The sequence below is a fragment of the Gavia stellata genome, chromosome 6, assembly GCF_030936135.1.
Source record: "Gavia stellata isolate bGavSte3 chromosome 6, bGavSte3.hap2, whole genome shotgun sequence".
Classification (NCBI taxonomy): Eukaryota; Metazoa; Chordata; class Aves; order Gaviiformes; family Gaviidae; genus Gavia; species Gavia stellata.
In genome coordinates, this window is record NC_082599.1 from 49,590,236 (window position 1) to 49,607,253 (window position 17,018).

Consider the following 17,018-nt stretch of genomic DNA (forward strand, 5'->3'; position numbering starts at 1 on the left):
ACAGCAATTCTAAAAATATTCTGTATGCATCATAGAAGATGAAGTACCACTCTCCACTAAAGTAATGTATGCTGTACATTCAAGTATAATTAGCACACTAGACTTCGTAAATAGTATTAAACTAATTACTGTTTGCACCACTAGTGGCAGATGTGGTTAGAGATTATTAATTACAGTGGACAATTTCTTGAATTTAATATACCAAATACAAGGCAATTTCTCCATTTTATTTTGTGTCTGAACGGCTATTTGCTGAGTGTCAGGAGGGCTCTTACTTAGGAAAATGAGCAAGTGAAGTAATAGATTCTATTTAAAAAAAAAAAAAAGCTGTTCATTGACAAGGATGTAATTATTTTTAGTTAATAAATTTCAATATACACCTAAATTAGGGAAACCGAAGTGCTATGTGTCATAAATTTATAATCACTGGACAGGCAGGAAGTTTTTTCCTCTAACTACATAAGGTTAACTGATGTGTTCAGGTGGATTTTAAATATACACCTAAAACTCTCAAAATATGTGATGAAATAAACCATTCCCCAGAAATTTAGATACTTAAATAAAACTCACCTACTGGTAGCCAGGACTTAATTAACAGAGAGTGGGATAGTCATTCCCTGGCTTCAATATAACCTTCTGCTGAATGTGGGGATAGGAGCAGGAGAAGAAGGGTTGTAAAGAGGAGCTGTCTCCTTAGTACTATTTTTTCAGAGAAAAAACCCCAGACCATTAAAGTTTAAACAGCTAGGGGAATTTTATTTAATGGGCTGATACAAGGCATTGCAATGTCAGTAAACGTTGATAGACCTTCATAAAAAAATGGTACATATTTCTGTCAATATAAGACACACTGATAACCCATACAAGTAAAACGACTATTTTTAAAAATTTAGGTGATTCTAGAATGATACAGTTGTAATACAGTGACTTGCAGGCTGACAGGCATGTAAGGAGATACCAATAGGTATTCATACCTCACCTACATTTACTTTTCTCTTCTGGAACATCCTTTGCCATATTAAAGTAAATTGAACTGTTTACTTCTGTACTATTTCCCCTCTGACTATTAATTGGTTAGATTGTTGTGCATAAGGACTATTTTCTTGAATACCATTCTTTTGTGAGCATTAATGAAAATAAATATTAAACTTATTTAAATTCCTATTTATATTTTTTATTAATTTTAATACTTTCACTTATTAAGCATTTATAATCTAAATACTCAACTAACACACACACCAAATAGGATCCAGCTTCTAAAAACACTTAATTTCTAAGATCATCCATTCTTATCTAGCACAATCCCCAAGATCACTCATTCTTATGAATTTATCAATTTGCTAATGCCTTTCTTGATTTAAGTGCTATATTGAGTGGGCCCTTAACCTAATTCCAATACAAACACATAAATTTCTGTTTGAATTAAATGGTCACCCCAGTAAGTACAGTGGGTTACACTTCTGGTAGGAATTCAGGCACAAAAATGGACTGGTACAGGTTACAATGATTCGTCAATCACTGATTCAAGCATTCCAACCTACTGATTTGCCGACAACTATTTCACAATGTAACTGTTCTGGCTTCAGCTAGCTTAGCTCACTGTAGATCATTTAACAAAAAAACTTAAACAAATCTTTAGTGATGTAAGAAGCTTACAGCATGTGGGTTTAGTAATTGTAATGCAATTTTTAGTAAGCAATCTGTTATACTTAAACAAAAAAACACACCATAACTGCTATAAACCGTTACTCTTGATGATGTTCTCATCAGGAAGAGTACTGATGGAATGGGATCCTCAACCCACCAGAGGTGGTCTTTCCAAGCTATGTTAAAAGCATATTGACAAATGAAGTGGTGAAATTTTCACTAATATATAGCAACATACTTGCTTTGAGGCTGAAGAAAGACTTACAAAATCAAGTGTTACATTTACATGAAAATCATTTTAAGAACTGCTATTTCTACACTTTAAGCCCTTCTCATTCTCCCTCTAACATCTCAACTAAATATAGTAAACTGAGTCTGAATGCCTTGCTGCTTCTTTGAAAATTAAATCTCTCTATAAAAAACAAGGATTTTTTTCCTGTCAAATAGAACCACAGTACATTTTAAGCCACAATTTGAACAGTTCCTAATTCTTCAAAACATTTTATTATCAATGCAGTTAGGTCAATTAGCCTGCAACTATTTAATTTGCTGTCAGACTTACGGTCAAGCGATGTATTGTCAACAAGACAGGATGCTGTGTTACTGCTTCAAAGGTTGATAAAGTAGTCTTTATCAATTCTTCTGATGCAGCTTGCCCTATCAGTAAAAATCATTGTATGTCTTTATAAATTGCAACAGTTTTAATACCTGCTTATAAAAGTAAAGCAATATCATAGGTTACCTTACCTATTGCTCCATCCAAGTTTGTTTCTCCTGAAACTATTGATTTGATAAAACTCTACAGAAAAAGAGGCATTTATGTTAAAACACTTTAGAAACAAAACTTAAGAACCATAATCACTGAATAATTACAACATGAAATTCTTTAAAGGACTATGTAAACACAAAATGTTAATGCATCTACATTAGGAAACTCTGTCATAATAATTAAGATATGAAAGACTGAAAGCATTCATGATCTAGCTGCTATAACATAATTTTGCAAGTCTGTAATGCTGCTGGACACTTAAATGTAGAGTACAGTAAGGACTATTACTCTGACTAATAGCAGGAATGATAACATTTCCAGCTAAACAGACAGTAATTAAATGCCTTTATTGTTAACAGAAACCTGTAATTTCTAAGACGACTTTGAACTACCTTGGACATGGCTATGTCAAAATAACTCACTAGAAAGACCAAAGACCCTCCAGAAAACACAATTTTCTGTTATTTGTACCATCTTTTTGATCTCCATAAACATACACACACTACGGATACACACAGGAGAAGATACAAAAATGCATAACCTTCTATAAAAAATCATCTAAATTAGTCATCATTTTGAGGAACAGGGACAATGAAATATTTATAATCTGAGTTAAGTAAATATTGTACAAGTAGACCCATTATTCTTTTGCCTTTTAATCCTGATTTCACTCTTTTGCTTTCACTTCTATGCATAGCTGTTTACTTCATAGGGGACACAAAAGACATGTTATTAACATTTGCTGAAGATGGAAAAATTCTCAGCAGAATTTATTTTATGCTCTTTTTTACTAATGCAGTATTTAATACACAGTGATTTACCATGGACAAACACCTTTCTTATTTTCAGTTTGCACACCTATCTATTTATTTATATGATGTAAGGCATTAAGAAAATGACACTTGTTTTGTATTTCACTATAAATTAAAATTTTTTTACTATATATTAAATTGGCAGAAGTGTCTACATGTGTTATCTTTTTCTCAGTATGTAAGAAACATCTGAAGGATACTTCTCTAATTAAAAATACAGTTAGAAACTAATTATGTATTTCATAATTTAAAAACTTATCTCAGAGGCAGTCATAAAAAACAACTGCTTCTATAAAAAACACAGTTATTTTATTTTCCTGATCATTTGAAGAAAATTACTAGTTATTATCTAATTACCATGTGTTGGAAGAGAGTATTATTTTGTTTGCTCATTTAAGACAGTTTCACACCTAACCATAGTCTTAAGACCAATTTGGAAAAGTCAATATAGATGGTGCAAAAATTGTTCTGGCTACTAATGTTTATTTCCTTAATTTTATATCAGAAACACAAAAAGATGATGTAGTTATACAAAAAACCAACTACCTGGGGTTTTCTAAGCAACAGAAAGGAACAGTGTGTGTATTCCGCTACAGGTGAGTCTATGCCCTGTGCACTCCGCTAGAAGCCTACTATTAGCTGTGCTTTTGGGGCAGAGCATGTCCTCCATGTATTTCTGTTCACAGCCAAAACCATGAAAGGACTGTCCTGACTCCCTCTCAATTTCTTTGCACACAGTACTGAAAATTACAGTGATGATGGAAATAACTTCAAAGCAGCAAGAAAAAACAAATTCTCAAGGAACAACACTTACAGGAAAATAACTATTCCTTTCCTTCCAGATACCAAGCACACATCTTTCTACTCCTAATAATTTCTTATTGTTAACAGTAAGATTTTTTTAATAAATCAGAAAAAAAAAAGAAAAAAAACCCCAAAACCTGAAAGACTGACTTGCTAAAGTCTTAGAGGCCTCAATTATAGCACAGTACTTTGACAAAGTACAAGCTGATGATCGAATGTCCCTTTATAGTTGTCAGTGGGAACGTTGCTAAACACAAAATTCCAGAGTAGACTGTTGCTTGGTATAATGGACAGTTACTCTTCCAGAAGTAATTACATTAGTCATACCACAACACAGTTCTATAAAACAGATTCAAATTTGATATTAATTTTTCAGACATACTACCTCCCCTCCCTTTTTTATGAATAAATTGAAATAGTATATGTAAGTTCCTGAACTGCCTTGTTCGATGCAGACAGAAGGACAAGATGCAGGAAATACTCAGTAAAGAAATCTCCTCCCTGATCTGAGAGGAGAGCTGTGCTAGTATAACTAGCCCGAATTCCTCAGTCAGTAGTTCAAGCAAGCTGGGGTAACATAAAAGAAAACTTACATTGTACCTGGTCTGCTGTACCTATATTGTTGACAGAAGAATTTCACCTTCTAGAAGGTTGATCCAAAACCATTAATAAATCTACTGCCTAGTCACAAATTGTTCACAGAGATAAAAGGCTTTGTAATTCAACATCTACAGTTTTAAAATTTTTATGTTTGTTCTAATGCTAATTTTTATATAAATATTTTAGTAGAGATAAATTAAACCCACATTTTCTTGTAATCAAGAGTCAAAGCAGAAAGAGAAGGGAATCTGAATGGTAAACTTCAATCTAGCTGTTTGTGGTGAAGCACTTCTTCATGCTATTGTGGAAGTAAATACCTAGCTGTCATTTATGAACCCACGTACTTAAAAGTATTTGCTTAACTCCAATACACAACTTTAGCAGAAACAACTGTTTTCATATGATGGAATTACATTATAACAGTACTACTTCTTTTTTGCTATACTATCCTATGGCACAGTTAAACAGTTCATTTTCTATTGCTAATGTCATAAATAGGTAGTAGATGTTAATATAAGACAAATATCTTAGCTCTCTAACTTACAATACTCAGCTTTTCATCAACTAAATAGAGTGTAAAAGTACTGGCAAGAAGAAAAAGGTGACAAAAGGAAAGAATACCTTAAATATAGATTAGATTATAATTTATCTTTCATTTCTACTCATGAAACACTAGCTTAAAATTCCAGAAAGAATATTCTGTGTAATTTAGAGCTAAACTTTTCTACTCTAAAACAAAGCATACAGGAAATTCTCAGTTTATCAGACATGTGCAGAGTTTCTCTATACTTGAACATAGGACAGCATATTTTCCCTTTGTATGCATATGTATATTTTGTAAACAAGATTTAACTCAGATGGTTATACTCACAAGTAAGGTCCCATAGTTGAAAAGAAACTCTTCTGTGACTATCTGGGGACGAAATACCTATTTGAATTTAGCAAAAATTGGAAAAATTACATTAAATGCATATCTTACAACCAGAAAAAGTAAAACATATTTCACAGCCATGTTAAAAAAAAAGATTATAAAATATGTATTTGCTTCTATCATTAGAGTTGTCTTACAACGTGCAAAAATAAGACTTACATCTTTAATGCTGTTATATAGCTGGAATACTCATCAGCATATCTACACATTAATAAAAGTTCTATTTTATCCATTCTGATCATGACCAGCAGAATTTAGATTCTGGGAAACTGCAAGAGTTTGTCTTTTGTTTAACAATTTTTGGAAAAAATAATCTACCTGAGATGTCACAAGATGAAGCACTACAGGCATCATAGGAAGGCACATCTTCAGCTGTCTGGCCTGAACCGTTGATGGGTGTTTACGTCCAGAGACATTAGTTAAGGCAGCGAGAATGTCACCTACAGAAAACAACATTTCAGACCAGTCTAACATCATTGCTTTACTAAACAACAGCAAATGACATATAAAACACCTCTGTTCCAGTATCCTCTGTTCAATCCCATCTTCCCGTTCCTGCGGAAAGTAGTGTTCATGTGACTGCATGACAAATCAGGCTGATCCAGCACTTTTCTTTCCTAGCTCAGTGTTCAGTCAGGCCAATTTCTGCTCTTGCTACAAGAACAGGTGCACAAATGCGACCTCTGGCAAAACAGTGAGGATAGAAATATAAGGCAGGTGTAGAAGCAAAGATGAAATTACCCCTCTTGGCATGGTGGACTTATCCTGGCTTTAGGTGGCTACATATGCATGGAATTATATTCTTGAAATTCTGTGGATGCAATGCTATTTCCAGTAAAATAAAAAGCAAAATTCTCATGACTTCCAGCTGACCAAGAGCTGAATTCACCATGATTAGTAGGTGACATAATGCTCAAGCAGTATGTTTTCCTGCAGCATAGTGCCACTGGAAGAAAGAAACAAACCTCCTCCCTTCCATCCCTTCCAAAAGATCCCTCCACCAGCCGTGAACACACACGTTCTCATACACAAGTTTAACAACGACGCAAGTGACCTAAAGCAACAGGAATTCTCACATTCTCATAAAAGTGGTAGCAGCAGGTCAACGAGAGAACTTAGTTGCTTCCATAACAAACAGACACAATAATGAGGGAACAAAATTTTAATTGCAATAGTGAAAATTATACTTCAGAGTTCAGAAGAGACATATAAAAATCAAGGAACATTATGCTAAATTTGTGTTACATTAACTATTGTCTCAGAAAAGCAAGACGCCTTCTGCACTGGATAAAGAACAGAAGCAGCAGGAGAAAAGTCACAGCTTATATGCAAAGAAGGAAAATTCTGTTCCTATAGCCTGAAAATATTAAAAGCCAAACTCCGTCTTGAAGGAACACTTTTTTTTTTTCCCCCCTAATGAGAGAGGTGCATAAAACTGTAAAAGGGAAATCACATGGACATTAAACAAATAAAGGACAAGATTCGGTATTTTATACAATTTTCATGCCAGAAAAGGCCCCTCCTTTCAGAGCAAGTTACAGAGTTTATGCATGTTGAATAATACCAATGCTTTTCTTCTCCTCCCATAGAGTTCAATTTTCAATATAAGCAGAAATGACAGAGCCTGGCACTAAAGTACGTTGTAAAAATACCTTAAAGATTTTACTTGTTCTATAATATATTGCTCAAGATAAAGAAAGTGTTGCGTGAAAATCTCCAGACACACAAACCAAAATACTGGTTTTTCATCAACACATTCTTGTTTTGAATTACTCACAATACTGTAATTCAACAAGACCTCTCTGTGGTTAGCAACAAATAATTTACTGAACAATCTACTCTCTTTCTATGTTTTAAGGCCCATATAATGATCACATTTGCCAAATTTGCAGTTGATAAATAGATAGATACGGTTACTTTAACTTTTAGCATGATCTAAGGAATTTATATCTACTTCCTAGAAACAGGTTAAATATTATAAATGCAGAAATAAAATTACTTTCTTACCTACAAGAACTGAAAACTTTTAAAATTATCCACATGATTAACAATTTATTTCATTTGTTTAAATGCATCTTTAAGGCAAATTTCTACAGCTTGTTAATCTATTTGGTTTATAGCTCCATCTGGTGGAAGATGATGGGATCAGTAAGGAGCTTATATAAATCCATATTTAAAAAGCCAGCTAGGATTAATTCTAAATCAACAGTTAAACTGCTTTTAACAGTTCCACTTTGAAAATCTGGTTATTTTTCCTTGGGAGCCCATAGCTTTTACCTCCTGAAGCAGAACATGTTCCTTTGTCATACAGCAATAAAAAGCCTTCTGACAAATGTGGACAAATATGGACAGATAGTTTTATCTTAATAAAAACAATCAACACACAAATCTAGCTTGGAAAGAAAAACAAAGTGTAAAAATTTGCTTGATATATCAGTTGTCAACAATGCATTGTAATTGTACATCTGTAGTAAAAAAACCCAGCAGAATACATGTTAAAACAACTGATGTACTATGTATTGTAATGATAGTAACTACATATTTGATGTACAGTATTTTCAGGTTCTGAGGAAATATCAGGGCCTACTATATTAGATACTTATAGTACATACAGACAGTAGGAAGTGAATTTCTGCCTCAAAAATTAAAAGCCTTAGACTTCCAAATCCTGAAATACAGCCAATATGCAAACCTGATATTTATTTGGAAAAAAGGGATCAAGTATTTGCAGCAAGGCAAAAATTTGCATTGTCATAGGAAGTAAAGTTTCTTTTAAAATAGCAGTGTGACATTTAGGTCTACTGACCTTTGCAGTGCTACCATTTCATTTTCAATATTCAAGCAATAATGTAGAGAAGACGAAAAATATATGAGGTATCATCTCATCAGAAAATAAGTTTATGAAAAAAATGTTTTATCATTTAATGACAAAGCATACACAATCAGGGTTGGTTTTGCTCCCTGTCTTTTCTTCAATACTCACAGCATTTCCTCCCTTGTCTTCCTATTTAGCTCTCTTACTTTATTCTGTGGGAGATCTCACCCACCAAAAGTTTTAATAAGAATTTTAATGATGATTCAAGACTGACCACACCAATCTCTTATTTTCTCCTTCCTTTCTTCTTGTCTCCTTCTTCCTCCCTTTTCCCTCTTTCCTTCCCTCCCCCTCCCTTTCTCCATCCCTTCTTCCCCTCCACCCTTTCTTCCACTCAGTTCCTTCCTTCCTCCTCCTTTTCCCTCCTCTTTCCTTCCTTTTCTTCTCACCCTCCTTTCTTCCCTTCCTCTCTCCCTCCTCCTCCCACTTCCCTTGCTCCCTAACTTCCTTCCCTTCTTTCCTTTCTTCTTTCACTCATTCCTAATTAACATTTTCAAATAAAAACCTCATCTTTCCTCATATAACATATGGCACAGCTTTTTCCAGGAAAGACAATCCCACCATTCTTACTCACCTAGGGTAATTTCTGTGACATTTCTTTTATTCAGTATCAACCCTATGTTCAAATCTCACCAACAGATCCTCCTTAATTTTTCAATTTTTATCTATTACTTTTATGCAAATGGACAAAATTTTCATCCTGTTTCATCATCTTCTTGACTGACTCCCTAGACTCTCAAACTAATTTCTTTCTACTCCAGTTTCTTCTCTGGTTGCTCCGTGAGTCTAAATCATGCCCTGCATGATTCAAAGTAGTTTTTTATCATTCCAAAGGGTCAAATACTAGTGAAATTCCAGCAGACATTCACAAAACTGTCCAAATGCATATCCTTGGCACAAAAGCTACTTTGCTGAAACTTCAAGTCCTTATTTCTAAGTATGAGGGATGGGCTGAAGTAGCACTCACGTTCTCCCAGAGAAAGTCTTTCCATCTTTTCTTATGCATGAGCAAATCTGTTTCAGACATCTAGAACAACTGAAGTATCTAGGCTGAAATTTTCCAGAAAAATTGCCTGAAGCAAATGCTTAACATGTAAGTTTCAGTGTAAGCGATTAACATGTACTCACAGATATACCCTGTTGCATCTCTCCTAGCTCTGTGCTTTATGAGGCAAATTTGCTCTTAGGTTTTTCAATATTTGGAATATCTTTAGAACATTGATAAAACTTCTTGTATATTTGGGCTTCATTCCTGACTAAACTAATGGGGCTTACCATTCAAACAAATACAAAACAAAACATTAATACAGGAAATCATACATTCCGATACAAAATATCTGATTATGACATAACTAAAATACTTCATGAAGCTGATATCATGCCAACTTTACATAATCAGACAATACAGTCTTTCCACCTGTATATGTAAGGAGATATTTGTTTCTAAAGAGAGTAAGCAAAGGTAAGATTTGTTCAGTTAACCAACTGACTTTACCTAGAATTCCTGGCAGCTCCTGCACAATGTGGCAGATGAGAAGATCCAGGCATTTTGACAGGTATTCACTGCCACCTTGGTGCTCTTTTCCTGGTGTGGTCTTCCTGCTGTCTCTTTCAATATACATCACGAGTCTACATTTAAGCAAGTGCAAAACATTACTTCTCATAACAAAAAAATGACACTATTATCTCAAAAATACTACCAAACCAGACATTTCTAGTATCTCTGGTTACAATCAAAAAAGATACATTAGTTTCGATTCTGTAATTTTGTTGAAATTTTAGACTTTCCCTTTCAAATAAATCAATTTTTAAAATAACACAGACGACTTTGTCAAGGAACAAGAGGAAAGAAACCCTTAAGCTACTGTAGGTAAGCACAACTCTACTAGTTTCAATGAATATATGATGCTAACATAAGGAGTGAATCCTCTGCAGACTTAGACAGAGACAGACTAATTTTAAAATCCACTTTATTTTGAAATATATGACCAATACATTCAATATGAGCAAAAGACTAAAGACATTCATTTTCAGCATGTAAGAACTCCTAAAGCGAGAATAATTTAAGTCAATGTAACAAGAGATCAACCTTTCAGTCAAGACAAATCATACTACATAAATCATACTACAGCCTATCAAAATGTTAGCACTAGTTACAATGGCCATATTGAAAGAGAGAGAAGTCCAAACTAGCCTTACGTCCTTTCTCTAGAAATGTGGTGTTCAAGATTTCTAAAGACAAACTCAATGCTTACATTCTAACTGATAAGTGCTGTGTAGCTATGCCGTTCTGCAGAATGACATTTCTCATAGTAAACTATGGTAACTGATGTATTAGCCATTGGCTAACTTACAAGAGATAGCTTTAATAATACACCTGTAACAGAATGCTTCAGGCAATATTTTAAAATGCTCATTTGAATAGACAGAAGAACCAGACTTCCCTTTAGGGGCATAATATTGACATCTTTGTTTCACATTCGAACTCCCTGGGGGTCCTGTGCAAAAACTCATCAGTCTGGTGAGTGAAATCCATGCTCTGGATTTTGAGAATGTACTTCAGTATTAGCTTTTTTTGTTTGTTTTTTAAATACCCTCCTTATAATCAGTGCTCTTTTATAGAAGTATGAAAAGAACTTATTTCAACTGCCTCAAGTGTACACAACAAAACTGCAGGACTCACAAACACAAAATTTTATCCTAGGAGGTGTGTTTTGATCAAAAGGCCAATTTACTCAATGAACTAAAAAATACCGAAGAATGCATTTTGCAGGATTAGGCCTCTAAACAATGCATGATTGTTATAGAATGCTACAACTCACCTTATCATTCTTAAACTGTGCTAAAAAGAGAGAGATAAATCAAAAGACTCATTCAGTAACTACCTTTCACCTCTGCAATAGCCCAGATGCAACACGTTCAGCTGCATTTCCCAGAGACTATGTGGACATCTTTTGTTTTTCTTGCGATCTCTGGAAATAGTATTAAATTACAAGGAATTTTGATTTGTCTGGTAGAAGAGAACTACTTAAAAATCTGACATTATGCTTCAAATAAAGCTTTTTTAAGGAAAATACTAATTTTTTTAAAATAAAAAATTGAATGTTTTAACTTAAAATAGTATGAAGCCCTCTAGTCTTTCCCGACAACCAAGTAATTTTTACTCAAAAAAATGTTTAACTTTGAACAAAAACATGACAAAAGGTCAGAGTTTGTATGGATTATTTTTTTTCTTTAAGAAAACACTTCCATGATTTAACAATCGTCTGATTCTATATTGGAATATGTTTAGATCTGTTTAAGTTTTACTTGAAATAGGCTAAATAGACTTCAACATGAGTGGGTTTATTGCTGGGGGTAAAGGGGGTTCATTTTTTAAAAGCATATTCTGTTAGTTAATCACATTTGAGAACCATACAAAGTATATTCATTTATTCTGAGAGAGGAAAGATACAAAGTTTATGTAAACTCATGAGTTGTCTCTTCTTGTGTTGTCCTTACCATCACAAAATTGTCTTTCACGTAAAGATTTTCTAAAAATATGCACAACTATTTTTTCCCTGATAGTATTGTTCAACTAAACATTGACTCAAGAAAATCATACAGATCCATATATAGGCAGGAAAGCATTAGTATCTCTATTTTCCTTCAACAAATTCCTCAGTCATATGTAGAACAATTAATCTTTTATTCCGTGAAGAATCTCGGTGTTCTGTCTAATAGGCAAAACTAGGCCTATGGAAATACATTTATTCAATTCATATAATGCACACACACGTTTGTCTTGCACTCAACAATACATGAAAAAAATATGTAGGTGTTACTATAAATAAGTTAAATACGATGAGGAATAAATGACTGTCTATGAAGCCAGGTTTGATTTTAAAAAAATTTCTTCAAGTATCTGTATCGAATGATACGGCCATCAGTGAGCTTTTACAGAAAAAAGCAAAACAACCCAAGTCTTCTGAGAAAAGACGTGAAGAGTGGAGCAAGAAGGAGGATTGCAGAGAGTTAACAGTCCTGAGTAACAGGACTGGGAATGAGGTCTACTTCTTAAAAAGTATAAGAACTGTTCACTCATAAAGATGATCAACATGAAAAAAAGAGAAGATTTTGTCAAAATTCAGAAGAGTGAGCAGAGATGTGGTAAGGCATGGTCTTCAAATACACAGAAGTCACTGCAGAAGGAAAGAGACTATATTGTTTTCTGTGTTTTCTGTGCTTAACCTGTAGAATTGAAATGTCAATGAGAAAACAACAAGAATTTTTGAGTGTTAGGAATAGTTAACAATTAAAACAGCTGTCAAAAAGAGGTCATGGAATAACCACCAATTTCCACCAATCCTTTGTCGTGGTTTAACCCCAGCTGGCAACTAAGCACCACACAGCTGCCCACTCACTCCCCCCAGGTGGGATGGGGGAGAGAATCAGAAAAGTAAAAGTGAGAAAACTCATGGGTTGAGATAAAGACAGTTTAATACGTAAAGCAAAAGCCACAGAGGCAAGCAAAGCAGAACAAGGAATTCATTCACCACTTCCCACGGGCAGGCAGCTGTTCAGCCATCTCCAGGAAAGCAGGGCTCCATCACGCGTAACGGTTACTTGGGAAGACAAATGCCATTACTCCGAATGTCCCCCCCTTCCTTCTTCTTCCCCCAGCTTTATATGCTGAGCATGAAATCATATGGTATGGAATATCCCTTTGGTCAGTTGGGGTCAGCTGTCCCGGCTGTGTCCCCTCCCAACTTCCCGTGCACCCCCAGCCTACTCGCTGGTGGGGTGGGGTGAGAAGCAGAAAGGTCTTGACTCTGTGCAAGCACTGCTCAGCAGTAACTAAAACATCCCTGCTTTATCAACACTGTTTCCAGCACAAATCCAAAACGCAGCCCCATACCAGCTACTATGAAGAAAATTAACTCTATCCCAGCCAAAACCAGCACATCGTTAAAAAATATTTCTCAAGCATAACAGACCTTGACCTGGATCAGAAGGGTAGACCCTGCAACCTCTCAAGATCTCTTTAAGAACTGTTTTATAAAATTCATTCATTTTCTTCTATCAGCAACATTTACCCTCAACATCCTTAAAATCAGTTTTAGATATCAGTAAGGTTCAGCTATAACTTTAACAGTATCTCAACAGGTGGAAAAATGCATGCAGCTGCCAGATGACTGAACCTAAAAGCAGGAGGTCTCTCACTAGCAGTCTTCTCCCTGTTTCTCCCTTCAGTTCACTAAGTTCACAGAGAATGACAGACCTCCATGAAACTAAAAAATGTCTTGCATGCTCTGAGGACATATGCAGTCCATTTTCCCAAACAATTCAAGGACCTGATTTTAGTCAACCTCTGCTAACTGAAAATGATGAAGATTTTTAAAGGATGTTTAATATAGATAAATTGTTTATTTTACAGAGATGCAACATGGGATGGCAGATCATGCTAGTAAGAAGGGTCAATCCCTATTTCTCCCTGTCTACGCTTTTTTTTTTTCAGTTTGATACCAGCTTGCTGGGTTTTTTTCCTGAAATCACTGACTTGTGTAATTGTTCCCTCCTGCCTTCCATTTCCATGTTTTCCCATTTGACTGCGGACCAAACTTTTCTGTTCTTTTCCTCACTATTTTTCTAAGCCAATCTTAGACATATAAGGCCAACAGGCTATACTAGATGTGAGACTGTAATAGGTAAAGCTTTTCCTTTGAGGGCATATACAAGATTTGAAAATTTAAAAAATATGGGAGGTAGGGACAGATAACAGAGCGAGGTTTTGCTCAAAAGTTATGCTTTTGTGCACAGTTAGGCTTTTGCAGACTGTGAAAGTCTGTCGGGAATACTACCCTATCTTTCCACAAGTGTCCACCTCTGCAGACAGCAGAAAAAGAGGTTTAAAATTCTTTAAGGAGGAAGTTCAATCTCCAGGGCAGTCTCTGTTCATCTAGGAAATTATCTGAAACCATTTAGATCCAGAAAGAACAATACAGTGAGACTAATAGGAAATTACTACCAGTTCAGAAAAGGGTGAAATTATAAGTCTCAACAAAACTTCAGGTTGTATCCCTCCCCTTATTAACAGGTAGCCTGCCTTTGCAAATCATGGAAAAACCAAGGAGACTAGAAAACTCAGGGTGACTAGCAAAAGAAATTAATTTGCATATTGTAAACAAACAAGTGCTCTTTCAGCCTAAAAGGTCTCATACCTTTTCTAGCTGTATCACATGTGGAAGAACAAAAGGTATGCAATGGACTACTATGAGACAGGTACAAAAAAGAGTAACAGGTGGATTGTATCAATGTTGTGAAACAAAAAATTCACTTCAAAATTACATTTGATATTACATATAAATGCTTTTCATCCACAGATCTCGAAATCTCAAAGTACTTCAGAAAGTCCCAGTGGAATTTCCTCGGTGACATCCAGTGTCAAGTTCTTGAATTACATGCTCCCACCACAACTAATTTCATAATTTAAAAATACGGTATGACAGATTCAGAGAATTTGGGTGGTTGGTTTTTTGTAAATTTTTATTACTAAACTAAACAAAAGCCTTTTCCAATGCCAAATTGAACAACATTTAACTTGAAGCTGTACAGATATATGCAGTGTTTCCATGAAAGAGTTATTACTGACTGTTTTATCATCTGCATCATATCCTTTAACTGATGCACACTGAAAAATTGCCTTATATTGATTATATTTATCATAAACAGATTTTATATCTAAAGCAATATAAATCCCTTACAGGCATTAGCTGCAACTGCTAAAGACAAACCAGCAAGTAGAAATCATGCACATTTTACTACATACTGTCTATATTTCTCAAATCAAACACCTTCATGAAGAGAATTTGAGTATATCAAACATTTTCAATAGTTATCCAACTTTTTACCACTTACTGTACTAGCGATTTTTAATTTATTAGTAAAAATTTTGAAGTAACCTTTCTGTCATAGAACTGGAGACATTTAACTAAAATACACCAATAGGAATTCAACAGTATAAGTCAAAGAATCTCCATTATCTGTACTGGGCTTAATAAAATTCGTTCAGAGTTCAGGATATTATGAAAGTAGCTGTCTCCATATATAATGGGTCATTTCTGCTCTCTCATCCTACTGTAGCCATCATACTTTCTGGACGTAAGGGAAAGGTTTTAGTCTAGATGATCTATCCTGTCAAGAGATATACTGTTCACCAAAGAATAATTATGAAGAAAACTTAACCAAATTAAGAAAAACAGTTCATCAATTCAATAAAGCTGCTATAAGGCTTGCCTATTGTTTTACCTAATGTGTTATATTACGTATTGGTCTCTAATCAGCTCTGTCTGGAGCATCACAATACAACAGCAGGATAAAGCCAAAATTCACAATACAAAATAACATCCCAAATACACAATACATTCTCTTCAGAAAGGCTGCTCATTAGAAAGCATTATAAATAAAGAGATCAAATTGTCAATAAAAATTATTAAAGTTGTTCTCCCTCACATAATACCTTAGGTATAAAGAAACAAATAGTAACTGTCAGTACAGGACTTCTGTCAGACATTTCTCCAAACACACAGCTCAGTCCTATGTGCTATAACAAGCATATGAATAGCAGCAGTTGTTAAAAATGTAGCCATTCAAAAAGTCACTTACAAATCATTAGAGACATTTTTCACTAACCAGAATACATCACCTGATAAAACATTTCTGGAAGTATAAAGATACACATGAAAAAGAAACTTGGATTCGGTGATCATTCTCTATGATCTACAAAAACTGGTACATCTACAGATTTGTATGTGAATGGAGGGGTATGTAATGATAGCAACCCACAAGACGTTCTCTCACAATGACTTCATGGTAAAACTCACCTTGATACCAAAGACTTAATTATTTAGCATACAAAGAACAGACCCCTTTGTGCAAACTTTGTACAGGTAAGTTAAGAAGATACTGCGTCACATAAACTGAAATATGCATTAGTTTTCCTGGAAACGGGCTGGCTGTGGTGACTGGCTGTGTTGGATTATATTGATGTTGTTTACCTTGAGATAAACAGTACACTGAGATATAGCACCTTGGAGGAGCTTGTGGGTCTCCCAATAATGACTGATACACAACCTTGATACTTGGTATTGTTTACATACCAAACAGCAAAGTCAGTGAAATGCCCCAAATGGGTGGCCTAAGGCTGACCTACCTCATTATAAAGTTAAAAACCACACCTCCTAGCTAGAAAAGCCCCCAACCCAAATAAGCCCCCTACTCTCTGGGCATGCGTAGTGAATTAAAAGAGAATCTTTAAGATCAAGTAAGAAAGATACTAACCAATAGTTAGCTAAGGGGTGGGACCAGTAGGCCTAACTAACTTTGTTAACTGCTTGAATACTTGTCATGATTTCAAGTGGGTGTGCATGCTAGGAGGAAAAATCCCCCATGCACCCAGCGCTGCAGTAAACCAATGCTGGCTTTCTAAACTATCATTTGGTTTGGAGAGTTTCCTTGGTTACAATTTTCAGTAACAACCTGTTCCTTCCAATCCAGCCTTTTAGATCCAATGCATATGTCCTAATTTTTCTCAAACTTCAA

General features: G+C 34.9%; 1 protein-coding gene across 2 annotated transcripts in view; it reads right to left on the reverse strand.

Moving 5' to 3' along the window:
- The window catches only part of ULK4 (unc-51 like kinase 4), a 252,655-nt gene that overhangs the window by 162,980 nt on the left and 72,657 nt on the right, over nucleotides 1-17,018 (reverse strand). For both annotated transcript variants that reach the window (XM_059818887.1, XM_059818886.1), the window contains exons 22-26: nucleotides 9,934-10,067; nucleotides 5,882-6,003; nucleotides 5,504-5,560; nucleotides 2,395-2,446; nucleotides 2,210-2,304 (exon numbers count right to left, since the gene is read on the reverse strand). In XM_059818887.1, the coding sequence (XP_059674870.1) occupies nucleotides 2,210-2,304; nucleotides 2,395-2,446; nucleotides 5,504-5,560; nucleotides 5,882-6,003; nucleotides 9,934-10,067 (460 nt within the window). The remainder of the gene's footprint in view (nucleotides 1-2,209; nucleotides 2,305-2,394; nucleotides 2,447-5,503; nucleotides 5,561-5,881; nucleotides 6,004-9,933; nucleotides 10,068-17,018) is intronic.